General features: G+C 40.0%; 1 protein-coding gene and 1 long non-coding RNA gene across 3 annotated transcripts in view; one reads left to right on the forward strand and one right to left on the reverse strand.

Moving 5' to 3' along the window:
- Positions 1-21073, forward strand: part of Adcy1 (adenylate cyclase 1) — a 149749-nt gene that overhangs the window by 96687 nt on the left and 31989 nt on the right. Inside the window, exons 12-14 of the mRNA XM_015490297.2 lie at positions 6269-6358; positions 6813-7066; positions 7408-7534. Of these exons, the coding sequence (XP_015345783.1) occupies positions 6269-6358; positions 6813-7066; positions 7408-7534 (471 nt within the window). The remainder of the gene's footprint in view (positions 1-6268; positions 6359-6812; positions 7067-7407; positions 7535-21073) is intronic.
- On the reverse strand, positions 12755-19021 carry LOC107146236. 2 transcript variants are annotated; one of them, XR_007341746.1, is made up of 3 exons: positions 17852-18948; positions 15724-15854; positions 12755-14754 (listed from the first exon to the last, which is right to left on the reverse strand). It is a non-coding gene; the product is annotated as an uncharacterized LOC107146236 (long non-coding RNA). The 2 variants fall into 2 exon arrangements; XR_007341745.1 differs by having other exon boundaries at positions 12755-15854; positions 17852-19021.

Raw genomic sequence — 21073 nt, forward strand, 5'->3', positions numbered from 1 at the left:
AGAGATTCAACTTTTCTGACTTACCCTTCTGCCATCAACCAGAGAAAATTATCTCTTTTTTTCATTAAATTTTTTTGATGAGTAACAACTACATACATTTATGGCATACAATGTGAGGCTATGATATACATATACATATGTATGTATATATATATATCATTCTACAGTGTACACATATGTGTATGTAGATGTATATTAAGCAATTGAATTACTTCACATATTTAGCATTTCTTTGTGGTGACATCATTTAAGATATATTATCTTAGCAATTTTGATGTACATAATGTTATAGTTACCACACTGAGCAATACATCTCAAAATGTTATTCCTTCTGTCCACTTAAAACTTTGTACCCATTGACCAACATCTTCATTCTCACCCCCCAATACCACCAGCTGGCAATCTCCATTCTACTCTCCTAGAAATTTGACTTTTGGAGTCCACATATATGTGAGATCATGCGGTGTTTGTGCTTCTATACCTGGCTTATTAGTGAAACAAGTATATTGTCCTCTGGGTTCATCCATGTTGGTGCAAATGATAGGATTTCCTTCTTTTATAAGGCTAAATAGTACTCCATTGTGTAAGTGTACCCATTCATCCTTGGATGGACACCTAGGTTGATTCCATATCTTGGCCCTTGTGAATAGTGCTGCAGTGAACACGGGAGTGTAACTATCTGACATGCTAATTTCATTTCCTTTGGCTCTATACCCAGTAGTGTGGTTACTGGATTGTATGGTAGTTCTATTTTTAATTTTTTGAGGCACCTCCATACTGTTAGGAATGTACTAATTTACATTCCCACCAACATTATACAATTTTCTCTACATTTTTGCTAACACTTGTAACAAAAGCCTTTAAAAAAAAAAAATAACCATTCTACTTGGAAAGAGGTGATATCTTATTGTGGTTTAAATTTGCATTTCTCTGATGATCAGTGATCTTTGTCTTCGTTTGAGAAATGTGTATTTTGCCCATTTTAAATTGGGTTATTTGGGGTTTTTTTTCTGCTATTGAGTTGTCTCAATACTTATATATTTTGGATATTATTCCCTTATCAGATGTAATGTTTGCAGACATTATCTCCCAAAGTATGGGTTATTTCTTCACTTTATTCATTGTCATAGAGGAAAAGCTCCATGGCTTTCATGTGGACAATGCTTTTTTTTCACAGAGATTTAAAAACACATGAAACAAAAGGGAAATGAAGTTGCATCAAACTAAAAGGAATGTGCACAGCAAAGAAAGGCCTCATGTGATTAGATTAGGTACAGCAAGTACTCCTGTCTGATGCAGAATTATCTTATTATTAAGCTTAATTACAGCTTTAGAGTCCCTTTTGCCACAAATATCACATGATCATGGACATTCTCATTCATCATAGTCTCTGGCCCAGATTTAGCTGAGAAACCTTGGGGACTTTTAGGAATTATGCCAATCCCAAATATACTAAATAAAATTCATTTTACTAATTTAAAAATTTTCTCCATATATTTATAACCTAGAGGATTTTTAAAAAACTGTTTTTGGCAAATTTTTAAAGGGTTTTGGGGAATCATAATTCTTCCCATTGATTATTAAAGTTATATTTATATGGTTTCTGCTTGCATGGTCATTTTCATGGCCCTGCACTAACTAGCTTGCAGTGAAGCACTGACTGTTTGATACGCTATTTAAGTCAGCTTTTCATCACTGTGACCAAAAGACCCAACAAGAACAACTTAGAGGAGGAAGTTTATTTTGGTTCAGTCCATGGTCAGCAGACTTCATAGCTCTGGCCTAAGGTGATAAAGAACATAATTGCAGAAAGATAAAGAACATCATAGCATTACTCAAAAGCCCAAGTCCATCATTGTTGGAGGAGAGCTGTTCAGTTCATGACAGCCAGGATGCAGACAGTGAGATCCACTTGCCAGGGACAAAGTATAAACCCCAAAGGCTTTCCCCAGTGACCTGCTTCCTCTGGCTACACCTTACCTGTTTATACTCACCACGCAGTATAGTAGTCCTTTCAAGTTAATCCATTAAATGTATAAATCCATTGATTAGGCTACAGCTCTTATAATCTAACCATATCATCTTTGGACATTTTTACATTGTCTCACATGAGCCCTGGTGGTTATGAAGCCAGATTTAAAGTTAGGTAGTCAGTGTAGTTAGGTAAATCTGGGTCTAATATGGAGTAAGATCTAAAATGGAGGCCATGTTGAATAAATTCCAGGAAATGCAGGACAACTCATGGAATGTTAATGAAGTCCCGAGAAAAGCCCTAGGCCAAAGTCCATCCCAAAGGAATGTTAATGGAGCCCAGGAAACAGCCCCCAACAGATTTGGAGATAGCCCATCCCAAAGAAGTGTTAATGAAGTCCTTCCTGCCCAGATTACTTCTTTGGCAGACCTGTGTCCCACCCCTCGGACTTTCCAACCTACATTCCATCACTGAAAGAACTATAAAAAGGGGAAACAACTGCACTTCCACAGATTCCACCTCTTGGGTCCCCTTCTTCCTCCAGGAGAAGTCTTTTCTGTTGTCCTTTAATAAACTTCTAATTTCTACTCTGACCTTGCCTCAGCGTGCTTCTCTGGTGTTATTCTTCAACATTGGGGAAGCAAGGACTCCTCACCGGTCAACAGCGGTAACAGTTACCTTATATCTAAATAATAACATTCTGCCCCTGGTCCATCTCACAATGCAAATTATATTTAGTTAATTTCCAAGAGTTCCCATAGTCTTAACAGTTCTAGCATTACCCAAAAGCCCAAATCCAAATTATCATCCAAGTCTCAAGGCAAACTCTTAGCTGTGAGTCCCTATAAAAATCAAAAGCAGGTTACATATATCCATATCTAATGGCTAGTAAACATTTCCATTTCAAAAGGGATAAATAAAGACATAGAAAGAAGGATGGAACTAAAGCAATGCTGAAATCCAATGGGCAAATGAGTTCTCCAGTTTCATGTCCAGCATCTGGGGCACATGCTATTGTGATGTTCTTTCCAAAGTGTTTGTGTAACTCTACCCCTATGTCCTTGATGGTTGCAGCCCACATGACCTCTGTTAGCTTATTCTTGCAGCTTTCCTTGGTAGAAGCTCCATCGTACTGACATCTCTTAATTTGGGGGCCTCTACTACAGCTTCAGCTTCCTTCTATATCACCCTCCCAGGAGCTGTCTGCAGGGATTTGGAACCTCCTACACTTTGTCTGGCCTCCCATACCTTCTTTTGAAATCTTAGTAGAAACCTCCAGTACCTCTTAACTCCAGTATCCTGCATTCCTTCAGAACCGGCACCACATGGATGATGCCAAGATTGACCACCGTCTTGAGTAGTACCCAGGCTTCCTGGAATCATGGCTGCAGCAGCCTCTGAGTACCTGAGCAGCTGAGCAGGGTGAAACAACTTCCTAGGCGCCCCTATACAAGCAGAGTGCCCCATTTTTCTCAAAGGAATTTTTACTTTTCCACCCTTGAACCTGAGATGGGGGTGGTCTTGCGAGTTCCTGAAATGCCCTAAAGTCATCTTTTCTATTGTCTCTGGGTGAAGTATTTAGCATTTCTTTAGTGGCTATAATCTCTTTAACCACAACTTCTTTAGCCACAGTTTTACTTATACTTTTCTGGCCAAACTGCAAGTTTTTAAATTTTTCTGTTCTGCTTTCTGTTCCTTAATATCACAGTAAACTTGACTAAAAATTGCCAGAAATATCTGTGCCACCCGGAGTGTTATGGTGCCTTGATATTTCCTCTGCCTGATTAATTAGAACATCACCTTGAAATTCAATCTCCCACAGAAAATCTCAGGTCTTAGGCAAAATGTAGACAACTTCTTTACCAGAATGTAACATGAGTGGTTTCTAGTCCAGTTTCCGGTAGAGTCCTCCTTTTCCTCTGAAACCTCATAAGCTCAGTCTTTATTGTCCACAGTTCTGTCAGTGTTCTGGTCTTTTGAGCTTCTACCAGAAATCACTCATTAAGCCCTGCTTACAATATTTTAAAGCTTTTCCAGCTTATATCTTTAAACTTTTCAAAATTCCTACCACAAACTTCAAATGGCACCAAAAGCTTCTGAATGACATGGTCAGATTACTCACAACATTGACCCCACTCTCAGTACCAATTACTGTTTCACTTAGCTTTTGTGTTTCTGTGACCAAAATACCTGACAAGAATGACTTAGAGGCAGAAGTTTATTTTGGACCATGATTTCAGCAGTTCAGTCCATGATTGGCTGACTCTTTAGCTTTGGGTCAGAGGCAAGGCAGAACAAATTGCAGAAAGGCATGGCTGAGAAGAGCTGGCTGCTCAGTTCATGACCACCAGGATGTAGAGAGAGAGCACACTGCTGGCCTGGGACAAAAAATAAGCCCTAAAGACATACCCCCAGTGACTGACTTCCTCCAGCCATGCCCTATCTGCCTAAGATAAGGCATGTCATTGTATTAATCCACTGATTAGGTCATAGCTGTCATAATCTAATCATTTCACTTCTGAACATTCTTGCATTATTCCACACAAGAGCTTTTGGGAGATACCTGTCTAAACCATAACACTGGGGAAAGAGGTTGACTGGTATCTAAAGAAAAGGTCATTCAATCCCCCTGATTATTAAAAATCCCCCTGAAGTCACCTTTTGGTGAGAATTCATTTCTCTTTCACACTTAGAGAGGTCATTCCATATACCTCTGCCCCAGATTTCCTTCTCATTAGCATTCAATCTTGTTCCTTTCAAGTCCCTGTCTATCTAGCCACACTGTTGGTCCCAGTCCATGAATCAGTGTATAATTGCATATCTGACCCAGGTGTTCTACCCTGAGTTCTACCGGTGGGAGGATTTCCCTTCATCATTGCTTTCAATGATATCCTGAGAGGACTTGTAGTGCTGTAGCTGTCCACTTTCAGGTGGTGCCTGCATATCATGCAGAACCTTCCGTAAACCAGGCCTGAATCTTTGCTGTTTCTGTCAGCCGATAATAGGGACTCCCCCATGGGGCCACAGTTGGGAGAGAGTAGGCATTGCAACAGGAGAGGGGACCTTGGGCATTTGGGCCAATTCTTTTGCCTAGCTTAATTGTGCCTTCAGGGCCTAATCAGGGCCCATTATGTAAAGATTGCTTCCATTTGGTGATGGAGTGCTGCTGCACATGCCCAACTTTGTGGCTTGGTGGGTCAGATAACACACGCTTTTGATGAGCAGTTCAGATCACATGGTAACTTGGTGGCCCATCGTCAGACATTCCATTTCTTTTAAGTCAAGAACTTAAAAGAACATTTCTTTGGGTCAATAACTGTTCTTAAAAGGAGAGCTGTTATCTGCAGAGGATAGTAGCCTTGTTCCAAAATCCTGTTCCAGGGACTGGGTGTGGTTAATGGCCTGGAAGTTGGGGGCTGCCAATGGCTCTGGCCATGTTCCTAACCATGTGGAGTTCTGCCATGGCCAGAGCTAGGGAAGCAGCCTAAGGAGGGCCATGTTAAAGATCAGGAACCAAAAATTGGGGCCTGAATTCATATCCTGCCAGCTATATGCATTGGGAAACTGCTCTTTCCTCATCCCCAGAATTCATGATCCTGGGCTTGGAGGTGTTTTTTTTTTTATCAGCTTTTCCTTAGCTGCCCAGTGGGAAAAAATACTCCCGGATTGCAGGAATAATTTGCAGATCTCCAAGGATGTCCTTCCAGGTGCCTGCTGTTGGTGCTGGTGTTGTTTCCCATAAGATGCTATGGGTATTTATTTTGGTGTGTATTTTTTATTTTCAGGAATGTGAGTATAAAAGGGCTTTTTACTTTTATGCTTGAAAACATTTATTGAATATTTCAATTGTATTTGTATTTACAATAAAAGTCCTATGAACTTTTAAGAATTATATAAAGCCTACACAAAGAATGTGGTAAAGTCACTTAAAAGCCATAAAAGAAGACAAATGAGTGGAAATTCTTGACATTACTAAAATAGGAGAATGCATATAATGAAAATGTCAATTATTCTACTCTATTTTAATGCCAATCAAAGTCACACTGCCTGGCAGAAGGAAGGTGATATTATCCTTTTTAATTTAAAGAATTATAGGTTTTAAAAACTTTGGTGGGTTCTTCATCTGGGAAAGAAGTATATGAAAACAGCCAAGAAATCTGTGTGGGGGATGAACAGGTGATGGTGTAGGGACATACAGACCATTCTTTGCATTCTGTTTCATGTGGATCATTTATTATGCACATGAATCTACTTTTTAATCAGATGATATTTTTTAAATGATGTTTTTTTGTTCAGTGTTTTCCAGGGTGCCTGACGATTCAGATTCGTACCGTCTTGTGCATATTCATAGTGGTCTTAATCTATTCTGTAGCCCAAGGATGTGTGGTAAGCATCCATTATAACTTTTGAAAAGCACTGGGGCAAGAGAACTGGAGGGAGCAGGGAGGACTAACAGGAGGGAACAGGGCAGGAGTAACAGATGGAGGGGGCAGAAGAAACAGGATGGAACTGGGGCAGGACTAACAAGATGAAGCCAGGATAGTAGGAACAAGAGGGAGCTGGGGCAGGAGTCACAGGATAGAGATGCCAGGCTTGGGGTGCAGGGAGGGATGGTGCCTCTAGGTCCTACTTAACCCCTTTCCCTGCAGCCTTTGCAGGCTGTGGGCAGCAGGATGGTTGAGGCCTGGCTGGTGACACGGGGTTGGGCGGGGCGGGGGGGGGGGCGGTTATGGTAGAAGGCATGGAGAGCTGGGATGGGAGACTGGGATACCTGAATGTTCTGAGAGAATGCTGGCTGCTTCCTGGCCTTTCCTAAATCCCTATGTCCCTCATTCCCCAGGTGGGCTGCCTACCCTGGGCCTGGAGCTCCCAGTCCAACAGCTCCCTGGTGGTCCTTGCGGCTGGGGGCCGGCGCACTGTGCTGCCTGCCTTGCCCTGTGAGTCTGCACATCACGCCCTGCTCTGCTGCCTGGTGGGTACCCTCCCGCTAGCCATATTCCTGCGGGTGTCCTCCTTGCCAAAGATGATCCTGCTGTCTGGACTCACCACATCCTACATCCTCGTTCTGGAGCTCAGCGGATACACCAAGGCCGAGTGAGTGTGGTTGCCTCAAGGAAAAGGCCCCGGGTGGGGTGCTGTTGGTGAAATCTGTGTGTACAGCTACATATAGCCTCTTCCAATTAGCAAATTAACGAGGACCAAGTCTATGCAAAATTTTTAGTTCCGTGGCTTTTCCATTTCTCCTCTTCAGCCCAGGTTCTAGCAAGGCATCAGACTTCCTGTTGAGAAGGAGGTCTTGGCCTGGGTCAGCCCCAGCAAGCTGTTTGTGGGCATCACCACCTGAGGACCACTCTCTGCCCTGCTCCAGGGTTTGCTGGCCACGTCTTGCCTGGAAGCTCTACATTGACTGGGGTTTCTTCCTCACCTTCCCCCAGGGGCGGTGGTGTCTCTGGGCGCAGCTACGAGCCGATCGTGGCCATCCTGCTGTTTTCGTGCACGCTGGCCCTGCACGCCAGGCAGGTGGACGTGAGGCTGCGGCTGGACTACCTCTGGGCAGCACAGGCAAGATAAGCCCTCTCTCCTTCCTGGGGGTGTGGGATGGGGATCCTTCAGCAACTGGGGCAGCTGGCTGACACATTCACTGGCTATGTGACCTGCAGAGGTCCCCACTCAGCAGTATGGAAGGACCAGGTTCTGGAAGAGACCTGTGCCAGGGGCTTGAGAATTAGGGACAATTCCCATGGAATGACTATATGGAAGGCTACAGGAAGAGTGTTCAAGATAATAATGTCAGAATGGCTGTTTTATGAGGCAGTGAGCTCCCCATCCTAGGTAGAGGGGCCTCGGACTCTGTGGGGTCTGGATGATGGTTGCAAGTCCCATTAGAGTTATTGGGAAATAAGGGAATGACGAATCTCATTCCACCCACTCCATATTGAGTGGCTCTGTGGGTGGGAACTGGGAATCTATATTTTTGACAAGTATCCTGGGAAATTCTGACAGGTGAGGCATGAGGACCCCTTATGGAGGGATTCCAAGAAGTAGTGGTATGAGCTGGCTTTGGACCTTGACCTTCTGGTTAGCAAGTGGGGAATCACAATTTCTTGAAATCTGTTCAGATGTGAGACAGATGCCAACTGTCAGATCTTTACCTGAGCCCATGCTGTGTAGCTAAGTTCAGAGTCATAAGGGCTTACCTATGTCTGTGGTGGGACCAGGGCAGCACCTGGTGTTAATGTGAATGCATCTCTGTCTGTGCCTGGGCCCCCAATTGTTCTGTGCTCCCCAGGCCTCTGGGATATGAGGCATTTGAATAGTCAGGATTAGGTTACCCAGGCTCATATCCCATCTGCAGACTATCTTGCTCTGGGCTAATTGCTCCACCTAATTTTCTTCACCTGAATGTGGGGAATGAAGGCTTGATGAATCTTAGCTTTAGCAAAAGGCAGTCTTCTTATTCTGATATATCAAGAATAGCTCTTGGCTGTTGGAACTATCTGATTGCATTTATACCTCAGAATAGTGTTGCCCAGGAGGTGAAATTACACATTGGAAAACAGGGTCCATAGAAGAGAATGTCAGGATCTTTCAGTCCTAAGTGGCTGAAGCAGAGGGCTCACTGTGGACATGGAAGACCTGATTGTGCCCAGGTGTCTTGTGGCAGTGGGACCAGCTCTGACATATCTGCTTGGCAGGAGAGCTTTTTGGTTTGTCCTCTCATTCCTGAGACTGAGTGGCAGCAGGCTACACAGTGGAGGGCAAAAACCCTGCTCAGTAGCAGGAGGGGTAACAAGGGCTGGGCCTGGCATTAGGTAGTCCCTGTCCCACATTCTGGCAATGTCACAACCAGTGATCGACCATACTCGCCTTTTTCCAGCCATAAAATGGGGGTGAGAACCTCAGTCTGGGCTTCCAAGAATAACCGAAATTACCTTGTAGACACACTGGCCCCAGACTGGAGTGAAGGAGGAAGGCATGCTGGATCCCTCCTGGCTTGGTTTCTGCAGGTGACTTTGTCCCTTGGCTGTAGGTTATGAATCTATTGGAGTAACCTGCACCTGCTGATGCTCCCCATTGTCCCAGTACAACTGGAAGCAGGACGCTGGGGACCTATTGGTTGGGAGTCTCTAGGTCAACCTCCCTGGTGGTGGGTAATGGTTTCAGGTGCTGGCACATACCAATTCTTAGAAAGGAGACCAGCTGCAGTTTGCCCAAGCTTGCCAGGTAATGGGAGGAGCCTCTTTTTGATGGGTTTTGCTGCTGATATTTATTTTGCTCTGCCAGCTGTCCAGCAAAATCCAGCAGTCTGGCTCCTAACACCCACTAGCCCTGCCATCAGCCTCTGGTTTGAGATCTTTTTATATGAGCAGTGTCTGAGGCCACCTGGGCATATCCTCAGCCCAGGGCCTCCACTCTGCAGCCAGGACTGGATGGGCCCCACCTCAGAGTTGGGGCCAAATACCAGATACCTACCCAGAGCTGGAGAAGAATGGATTTAGCATGAATCAGGAAGACTGAGACAACTGGGACACCAAGATGGAGGGTTTATAAAGTTGTTTACTATGATGCCCAGTTGGCTGCATAATTGAAGTGAGTAAAATTGAGGCCATAGCTGTGACTTCCAGCTGGGAGATACTCCCTGGGGGAGACATGGTTTTTCTCATCTGGGTTGGCATGGCCTTTTCTCGGCTTTAAATATTAAATTAAAATATTGGTTATTAAGTACAATTTTTATTAAATATACAGTATTTGACCCTGTCATGTGATTCTCCATTTGACCACAACCCCTATCAACTTCAGGGCACAAATGCATTCTGGGTGAGTCTGTGGCCCTCATGAATGTGTGTCATTGGGTAAGGTTGCTAAATGGAACATAGTGACACATTTTTTTCCATAGATATGTTACAATAAATGCTACTTTGCTTTCCCATAATCCCAGCAAATCACAGAACTTTCTAGACTTTATCTGTTTGCCCTCTTGACATTTAAATAGGTTGTACAGTCATCAGAGTTCCTCAAACTATTACCCAATTTTCAGGCCAAAGACTAGGTGGGTTAATTATTTATGAAGACCAAATTGGTTGTTCAAACCTGCATAAATAGATGGGTTTTACCATTCTGATGACATCCTGAACCTCTTCGTCTTTTAACTATTGAGATGCTTTTGGTTCCAGTGTTGTTATTTTCTTTGATCTCAGTAGATAATCACCATGAAAACACAGTTACTTATTTGTCTACCCAATAAATAGTTAATCCAAGGATAATTCCCATTGTGCAATAGCCATTACAGACTTTGAGAAGAAGTTTGCCTATAGTATGATCACAGTACAGACATGGCACTCTCAGCCATAGAACCAAGTTAGAAACACCATTGAATTCCTGATTTCAAACCCTTTTGTTCTTGAGCTGTATTTCTGCACATGTGATGGTAACACGGTGTGACAATAACAGGGAGTTTATGTCATGAATGTCAGGGTCACCTTTCTCAGACTCTGAAATACTGCAGCATGTTGGTTGTCATTTTGTTCTGTTACTTGCCACAGGCTTTACCTTTGGGCTTTGGGTGGGCACATCCTCAAAACAGCTTTCAGTAAAGACAGATGATTCTGAATCACTTCCCACTAGGTCCTACCTCTTATAGGCCCCTCACCTCCCAACATCACTACCCTAGGACCAAACACCAATCCATGAACCTATGGGGACAAACCACATCTGTACCATAGCAAGGTCTTTATCTGCTGTTGATATGAGAGTAATACCAACAGCAGATAAAGGATGAGTGGAGTATTCCATCCTTGTCAGTTTTTCTATGGAGTTTGTATAGAAGAGGTATTATTTCTTCCTTAAATGTTTAAGACCTGATCTACCTGTTTTTGTTTTTGTTTGTTTGTTTGATGAGGAAACTTTAAACTAAAATTCATTTTCTCTTAGGATATATGACTCTTTAGGCTGTCTATATCTTTTTGAAGTGTCTTTGGAAATTTGTATTCTTCCCTTAAATTTGTTGATTTTTTGATAGAAAAAATTGGCTATAATATTTCCTTATTATCTCTTTAATATTTACATAACCTGATCTATATTATTTAATTTCCTATGATTATTTTCAGATTAATTTACTGTTAGTTTTGGAGTTTTAAGGTAATTTGAGAGAGGCTTTTCTTCCTGTGTAATATAGGTGCTTTGTGTTATAAATTCGCCTCTAAATACCGCATTAGCTGAATTCCACAAATGTTGGTGTTATATATAGGTTCATTTTCATTTGGTTCAAAGTACTTTCTAATTTTCCCTTTGGCTGCTGCTCCTCCTTCTGCTCCCCCTCCTTCTCCTCCTCCTCTTCTTCCTCCTCCTCCTCACTTTAATCAGTGTAGTTACACCAGGAAGACAGAAGGACAAGGGGACCTGTATCCAAAGCCCTGTCTTCAACAGCTAATAGACTTTGAGGTTTTATAGAAAAGGGGAATGAGGGCAATGGTGTGTGTTTGGGGGGGGGTCTGCATAGCCAGAAGGATTGCTGTCAAAGCAGGTGATCTTGATCAAGTGCAGGTGTGACCTTGCTGTCACTGCTGGTAGCTTCCATTTATCACACAGTGTTCATTGGATCAGACCTCGTTTCAGGAATCCAAGATGACCTGGAGTGAAGGGGACAGATGCAGAATGGAGGCAGAGATGCCAAGGCTCTCATCCTGCTTTTAGCCACCCATTCGATATTTGAAGGCAAAAGTAGAGTCTATGTGTTTGTTACAACTCTATCTTTTGGCCATTCCTCAACCTTGAGGGAATCAGGGTGTCAGCCAGTCTGATTTTCCAGTTGTCCTGGCCCAGTGATTACTAGCTTTTGAATTACAATTGAGGCAAAAAAGTGTTAGATGTCTAAGCCTAAAAGTAGAAGTGCCATTACAAGCTATAAAGCAGAATATAAGAGTCAAAGTCTGAAGATGTCCAATCTTCAGATTGGAGGGTGTCTCTTTCCTTTTTCATAGTTCTGTGAGTATGGACTACTAAATACACACACACACACACACACACAAACACAAACATACACAAACACAAACACACACACACTCTTATTCAGAAAAGAATAGTCATTTTCTTGGTTTTGTCTAAATGGAGGGCCCTTGCCTAAGCTATGAGTTCTACCTTCGATCTGGAGGTTCCTGGCTTTTGTGTCAGGCAATAAGAATGTCATCTCCAAAATATCTTGGCCTTACTAACTTTTGGGAGGGCTGACACAAGTGCACGTCTCAAGTCACCTTTAAAAGGGCCACTGTCTTTCCCTTTTAATTATTCTTGCATAACTGTTCTTTGACTTTTCTTCCACTCCATATTAGTACATTTGTGTCTGGTTATACTTTCCATTGGGTGTTCAAGACTGATTACCTAATTGTGGGCCCCCTGTGTTGTCCTCTTTCCTTCCTTTTGTTAAGTCCAGCTGAGACTCCTCAGGGGTTACTTTTTAGGCACTTTTGAGGAGCCTCTTGACTCTTTCTGTCTTTTTCTCTACCAGTTGTGCCATCTGCCAAATTGGGTCAGAGTGTTGCTGACTACATGTGACTTCCCTTGGAAGCATTTAGGGACATTCCCCTCTCCAATGACCCTCTTGTTTGCAAAATGTGTACTGACTGGCTTTCTGTTCTCCAGGGTCCTGGCAATTCCCCTGATCAAGAGGTCAAGTTGTTACAGAGCTGGGGCCTTCCATGAAACTGAGGCAGCAAGAAGACACCCCCCACCCTGCTTTAAACCCTGATCCTAGTGATCAAGTCAGAAAGATTTCAGACATGTCGCTCAGAGAAATAGGCATATGTTTATTAAAAAGGAAAGGGGGGACACTCTCAAGGGAGAGAGTGTGTTCTCTCAGAGAGGAGTGGGACCATGTACCTTTCCTGCACTTTCGGTTTTTTTCGGGGGGGGGGGTTTCAGTGGAGTTTCCAGAGAGTCCTGTCCAGTTCTACATACTAACTTTTGACTGACAGCAGGATGACATCAGACTTTCAGTCTCAGCTGTCATGAATGACCACGCTAGGTCACTATGGCCCATGCTGACCAGTTCTAATTAAAACCTGTTCTCTCAGATGTTATGGTTATGGAGAATTATTTTTACCTGGGATCTGCTCTGTGTAAGGGTCACAAAAGTCCCACATACATATTTTAGGGTAACTTGTATTTCTATGGACATTATTTCAGATCTGCTTTTCTCCTGCAGATAACAGGTAGTTTTCTGAGGAATGTAACAATATCCTGTCGATGTAAGCCAGGCAGGGTTGCAGGTAAATTGCTTCTTAGAAAAGAATGCATGCTGGGTCTGCACAGTGGGCCCAGTTTCTGGAACTATTCCCTTAATCTCATGTTCTCATCACTCACCTAAGTCTTTCCCCTATCAGAGTGACTCATCTGAGATACAGGGCCCTTAAAAGGATCCCATCATTAACTAGGTCCTGGCTGACCTTGGAGGGTAAGGGCCAACATATTGGCTGGTTTTGTTCCATAGCTCTTTTATTTGTTTGTCTTTGGGCACCAAATATTGGTTTTGAAAATCCCAGAAGCCCATTTCCACCAGTCTTGAAGAGGGAGTAATGATTTTTGATTTTTACAGTTATACCTTCCATCTAATTGGGGTCAGTATTAGTACTGGAGTCAGCATCACATCTTGTCTGTCTTGAAGGTGATGACTTCTTATCTCAAACAAAGTCAGCTTATTCTGTTAGAAATTGTATTTCTGTAAAACATCAACAGACAACAGTTGTAAAGTTTTACAAGGAAAATACAAGAGGAAAAACATTCAGTTTGTATAAGAGCTCTGAATCAAGAAACATTTTTAATAACACTAGTGTATCTTTGATATCTTTTTAGCTTCTGCAAAAAAAAAAAAAAAACCATAGTCAACTCAATCACATACAAATCTTTTACAAATTCTATTTCTGTTTTGAAACCTGTTAAAATGTTTAAATACCTTTTATAATTTACCCAGACCCTTATGTAGTTTTGCAATATATTTCTTTCTATTTTGGGATGACAGTAATCTTTACAACACAAATTTATCCTTTTAACAGAACTTTAAATGAGTTTAATTTTAGCCTACTTTGCGGCCATCCTAACATTGAATAGGGCAAGAGGCAAAGCCTTACCTCAGGTGAGGGTGGCCTTTTGGAATCTTAAAGTGTTTTACATTTGAAGCTAATCTTTGCCCCTTTCTAAATATCATTGTTTTTAGGAATAAAAGAAAACAAATTCTCCTATATTTTTCTATCTGAATATAAGTTAACATAATAGTATTACATCTGAAACATGAATCAAACAGAAAGGCTAAGAGTCAGTCCTCTTTAATTTCCTTCCTTTGTAGAAAAAGCAGCAAAACATTTCCATATTTCATATTGCTAGTCTTTAAAAAAATCAGGCCCTCCTTATTATCATTAAAAAATACATTTAAATTCCTACCCCAGGTATTTCTCCATATATCAATTACTGATTACATTTTTACCCAGTTAAAGAACATTAAATGACATAAATAAGTCTAAGCTTTCTATTTTTATATAAGCAAAAAAAAGGCTGTCCTACTAACAGATTTTAGTTTGGAGACCATGGATAGTAAAGGGCTCTCCTAAGCTTTACATTTTAGAAGGCTTGTACTATTGGGGAACATAAATAAATTTCACATACAAAGAAATCAATAATGATTACCATCCCAGTTACATAGATGTCTTCATATTAACTTCATATTAATTTTAACTTTTGAAGCAAAATTTGGAATCCCTGGTTCCATAGGATAACTATAGTTACAGGTGTATCTAGATTAACGACAAACAAAATCAAAGGATAATTTTAGGCCTCTTATAGGTTTAGAATACCATGCTAATGACCACAAATAGATTATTACCTGATGTACAAGTGTACCATATGTGTATGTATGTATGTGTGTGTGTATATATATATATATTGTGTGTGTGTGTGTGTGTGTGTGTGTGTATATATATATATAAAATATGTGTATTCAACTGAGTATTGAACCCAGGGGAACTTTATCACTGAACTAAACCCCAGTCCTTTTTATTTTAAGACAGTGACTCACTAATATACACAAATGGTGAAAATGCCAAAAGTTTAATCATTCATTTTATATGTTTATATGTTTAATGTACAAATACAATGTATATTGTATTGAATAGAGCACTTATTGGTTAACTTGCCTATATTAAATCTATATAGCTCTAATTCCACAAACTTTTACATAACGTTTAGGCAAAGCTTTGACAAATGTATTTAGCCCTCAGATATATATGTATTTCCAGTTGCATATATTTAGGGTGTCAAATGTACTATAATAACCTAACATAGCAGTTGTATATTTAATCAGAGTTATAAAGCAATCATTTAAAAGACTTTAAAATAGGTACTTAAGTGAACCCTAATTCTTGTAAGACTTAGTTTCCCTAAGTGATAAAAACCTAACAGACACAAGAAATTACCTTGACAAATAAGATCAAATCAATGTTTTAATAAACTCTTATTGTTTTAAACATAAAAGAATTAGATTCTGATTTTATATCAGTACATTAAATTTTGACTTTAGAAAAACCCATATATGATTTTAACTGGTTTAATTATAGACAACTAAATTAAACATAAAATTTTCCTAAGATTTATCTTCTGCAAACCTTATGCAACTTACTTAGACTCTCCACAACTTGTTTATATCCTTAATTTTGTCCCGTCTCACTTTTTCCCATCTTGAAATTTAGGGCAAAAATATTACTTACCTATACAAGATACTTTCTCATGTAGAAACATTTCCTTTTAATTTTTCTTACCAAAATAAATCCCCATACCTATAACTTCTTGTATTTCTTTCTTTTTCTAGCTTACTCTTTTCTTGTCTTCAGTTTATATTCTAAAACAATCCATATAAAATTTTTAAAATTAGATTTCTCCTTTTTTTCCTCAGTGTGATAAACTACTTTATGCTTTCTATAGTATTTTAATTAAAACACAACTGAAATTCTTCATATTTTTGCATATAGAATTACATGTGTGTTAATTAGAATTTTCACTCTTTGTAAGCTTACTTTTTATTGAAGACCCAGAAACAAAGCAATCTTGAACTGTTGTTTCCATATACCAATAATTTATAAAACACTTTATGTAGACTCAAATATATATTTTTTTCTTAAAGAATTTAAGAGGACAAGAGTACCCCCCACACACACCTTTTGGACTAGGTAGTGAACCCAGGGGAACTTTATCACTGAACCAGTCCTTTATATTTTAAGACTGTAACTCACTAAGTTGCGGGGACCATGCTAAATTGCTGAAGCTAGCCTTGAATTTGCAAATCTCCTGCCTCAGGCTTCCAAGATGTGGCGATACTGGTCTTAGAAATCAGGATGAGGTCCTTGTTCCCTCTGTATTAAAGACTGAAAAACGGAGAAACCCTGATGGCAAGCATAGAAAGCAAATTTATTTAAGAAAGAGGCAGAACAGAGATAGCAGACTTCTCCCGAGAGAAGTTGGGGCCCAGAGCTGGGTGCCCCAGGGAGGGGGTGCATGTGCCTTTTTATAGATCCCAGATTTCTTCTCCCCCCCCCCCCCCCCNAGTCACCATTTGCTGTTCTTTTTTTAAACTGATCTGTTGATATAGTCCTAAAACATCCTTAATCTTAAATCTGAACTTCCAAAAATATAACTTAATTGAAACAAAGCAGAAAATTTACATCTCAAATACACAAATGTTAGACCAAACATTTTTGAGAAGGCAAAAACAAAGGCCTAGTGAAAGCAAGTGTTTTAAGAGTGAGGCAGTCATGCAGTCTTAGGCTAATCTTTCCCTAATTTAAGAGCTAATTAATAGAGGGAGGAACCCTTACATGTGGACATTTCTTTCATAACGGATTAGAAAAATCACATTTTGGAGAACTATCTAGTTGATAAGTCATCCTGACCCAACTTGTTTTCTAGTCAGTTGTAGGGTAAAGGGCACTTTATATGTTCACCCAACTTGGGAAAACCTCCTTTGAGCTTCCTGAAGTTCTTTCTTCCTGTTTTATCACAGATTTCAGTCAATTTAGAAAGAGCTTGTGTTAAATTTTAAAACATTTCCCATTGTATCAGAATTTAGAATGGCTGGTCAGAAATTTGCATATATTTTACTCATATATTAACATGCTTGCCTGACATGCTTGAGTCCCTGGGTTCAATCCCCAGCACGCTGCACCCCCCTGCCCAAAACCGCTAAAAAAAATCAGGAATATTAAATGTTCTACATTTCTTAAGTACATGCAAGTTGCGGCACTATAATCATCAAACATAAAACCAGTTGGAATACCAAATGGGGTTTTTCTCCAAACACTATCTGTTTTCTTGAATTTCTTTTATGATTTAGCGAAGATGTCCCTTCTTTCAAAATTGTTAACCTTCTGAGCTAACTGGTGGACTTGTGTTTTGGACTAAAAGGTGCAAGGCTGCAAAGATCAGGAGAAAGAGGAAAAAAAGCAAAAAAGGCAGATCTGCACAATGTAGAGAAAGAAGAAAAAGACTCGATGCTAGCAGACAATGATTCTGAAACAAAGGCTATCCAAATTAACCAACTCGGAATCAACAACTGCCAACCAAACAGTAAATTTTCAGTAGAGGCGGTGACTGCCAGCCATCACTTTTTTTTTTTTTCCTTTACCAAGTCAGGCATTGTGAACAGACAGAAGAACACATGAAATAATTACATTTTATAATTAAAAGTACACTTTCAGGTTCTCCCTAGGAGGCCACCTGCACAGAATCAGAGCTGTCCATTCTTATGCAAATTACAACAGAGATCTCCCCAAACCAGCCTGGCTTCTTTGTGTACCCCTTTTCTGTTAATTGGCACCACAAAGTTACAGAATCCAGACTTACCTTTCAGACAAATAGCTCCATTCAAAAGAATTCAAATTGCTCAAAATAGCCCCCAAACAAGAACGAAAAGGAAGAAGGGCAAGGCCCAACTTGCACTGCGGGGTAGAACCTACCAGGGTTCAGACTTTGGGGCCTCTAGAGTCCAAAAAGTTCAATTTCTGTTTCAACAAATGATGGTATAAAGGAACTGATGCCATCCTGAAGCGGAAAGAAAGGGAGAGACTCCCCAAATGAATGTAATTTTGGCAGTTACACAGGTCCCTCTTTGTCTGCCCTCTTCGTTCTGGAGAAGCAAACTGCAAGTGGCTAATGCCCGAATAGCATGCTTTCTCCTGGCAAGGCTTGTCAAAGTGATTACCAAAGTCCTAAGCCAGGGACTGACTCTGGGCATCCAATAAATCAAATCCGATACTCGTCCCCCAAACCAAACAGAAACGGTAATGGTGAAAATCATGAAAGGAACTTTAATCAGTGTAGCTGGCTACACCAGGAAGATAAGAGGATCCATGTCCTTAGGCCTGTCTTCTGATTACTTCTTTAAACCAAAAATTAAGAAGCGTTTTCTTTAGTTGAGGATTTCCTAGAGACCTTGCAGTTGTTGACTTCAAATTTTATTACACTGTGGTCAAAGAATACACTTGGTATGATTTGAATTATTTTAAATTTCTTGAGACTTGCTGTATAGTCCATATTCCATGTGCTCTTGAAGAGAATATGTATTTGGTTGCCATTGGATGCTGCATTTTATAAATTTCAATTAAGTTGACCTGGTTGATAATGTCCTTACTGATTTTCTTTCTGTAATCTATCAGTTTATTTTAGAAGGTTCTTGGAATCTCCAGCTACACTTCTGGGTAGAACTTCTTACAGTTCTCAGTTTTTGCTTTATGGATTTTGATGATCTGTTATTAGCTACTTAAATATTTGCCCCTTTGTCACTCTTAAGCATTATAGGAAAAAAACAAAAACAACTTTTTTCCCCTAGGTGACTTTTTGGCTCTACAGGCTACTTTGTCTGTAATTAATGTAAGTAATCCCATTTTCATATTCTTTTTCCAACATTTTATTTTTAAGCTATTTGTCTTTTAATTTAAAGTGTATTCATTTTAAGCAATATATGATAGAGTCTTGCTCTTTTTTCCAATTTATAAATCTCTAACTTTTAACCGTTAAGGCCAATTATAGTGTAATTTTTGACATTGTTGGATTTTTACCATCTTGCTGTCTCTTATTTTCTTTATTTCTTTGTTTTCTGCCTGTTTTGGGTTAATTATTTTTGTTATTCAATTTAATCTTTTTCTCCCTTAGCTATAACTTTTTTTTTTGCATTGTCATAATAGGTACTTACCATAGTCTACCTTCAAGTGATATACTATCTCACACATCATGTAAGAATCTTATAACAGAATATGTCTACAGTAGATTGTTTGTGTTGCCCCCAAAGTCCATATGTTGAAGTTCTAACCCCTAATTTGATGGTATTAGAAGGTAGGGTGTTAGCACACGAGGGTGGAGCCCTCATGAATGTGATAAGTGCCCTTGCAAAAGAGGGCCCAAAGATCTCTTATCCTCTTTCTGCCATATGAAGAGAACAATGAGAAGCTGGCTATCTGCAACCAGGAAGCAGGTTCTTGTCAAAACCCAGCCATGCTGGTGCCCTGAGCCTTTGTAGCCTTCCGAATTGGGAGAAATGCTTGTTCTTTAAGTCATCCTGTCTGTGATAATTTATATTGATAGTATTCTTAACTGATTGAGACCATTTCTTCCATCTTAAGTTTTTGCAATTGTCATTATAGATTTATTTTATTTGTACATATATTTTAAACCCCAAAATACATTGTTATTGATAGAAAATCATGAGCAATTATATTTTATTATTTTTAATTTTTTTTGGTAGCAGCTTTATTTATAATTTCCAAAACTTGGAAATGAGCAAGTTGTCCTTTAGTAGGTGAATGAATGGTACATCTTGAGAATGGAATATTACTAAATAGTCCAGAACTAAAAAGAAATCAATCAATGAACACATGGAAAGACCTTAAATACATATTTCAGACAATCTGAAAGGCTACGTGTGATATGATTCCAAATATTTGACATTCTAGTAAAGGCAAAGCTTATGAGGACAGTAAAAATATCTGACTTACATAGGATGGGGAGAGGGTAAAACAGGTGTAGCCCGAGGGCATTTTAGGGCATTGAAACTATTCTGTGTGAAGTTTCATGCAGAATGTTGGATGCATCTACTCAAACATTGGTCAGTGACAGGCATGGTGGCATACAGCCATAATCCCAGCTACTTGGAAGGCTGAGGCAGAAGGATTGCAAATTCAAGACTGGCCTCAACAACTTGTTTTTTTTTTTTTGGGCACTGAGGATTGAACCCAGAGGTGCTCTACCACTGAGCTATATCCCCAGTCTTTTGTATTTTTAGATAGCATCTCACTCAGTTGCTGAGACTGACCTCAAACTTGCAATCCTCTTGCCTCAGCCTCCCCTAGTCGCTGGGATTGGAGGTGTGCACCACTTTACCTGGCCAGCCTCAGCAATTTAGCAAGACCTTATCTTAAAATAAAAAAAATAAAAAGGGCTGTGGATGTAGTTCAATGGTAGAGCACCCTTGTGCCCAATCTCCAGCACTGAAAAAACAAAAAACAAAAAACAAACAAAAAAAATGACTTAGTTAATAATATACCAATATTGATTCATCAGTTGTAACAAATGTACCATACTAACAGACGCTGTTAATATTAAAGCCACACATCTATGATCCCAGCTACTTAGGAGGGTGAGGCAAGATTGCAAGATCAAGGCCAGTCTCCGCAATTTAGCAAGACCCAGTCTTAAAATTAAAAAAAATAAAAAGGGTTAGGGATATAGCTTAGTGGTATAACATCCCTGAGTTCAATCCCCAGTTCAAAAATAAATAAAAATAAAAATAATATTAAAAGCAGCAACTGGAGAAGAAGTATATGGGACCCTTTCTGATGAACAATTATATTTTTTGAGATATTTAGTAAGTTTTTAACTTACCCACATGGTTACGATTTCTGATACTTTTCCCTTTTCTGTGTGCATCTATATTTCTACCTATCTGAAGAACTTGCTTTAACATATCTTTCAGGTCTGTTGGTAATTATTTTTTTTTCAGCTTTTAGATATCTAAAAAAATCTTTATCTTATCATCATAGTTGAAAGGGTTTTTTTTGGGGCGGGGGGGGG

The sequence above is a fragment of the Marmota marmota genome, unplaced genomic scaffold, assembly GCF_001458135.2.
Source record: "Marmota marmota marmota unplaced genomic scaffold, marMar, whole genome shotgun sequence".
Classification (NCBI taxonomy): Eukaryota; Metazoa; Chordata; class Mammalia; order Rodentia; family Sciuridae; genus Marmota; species Marmota marmota.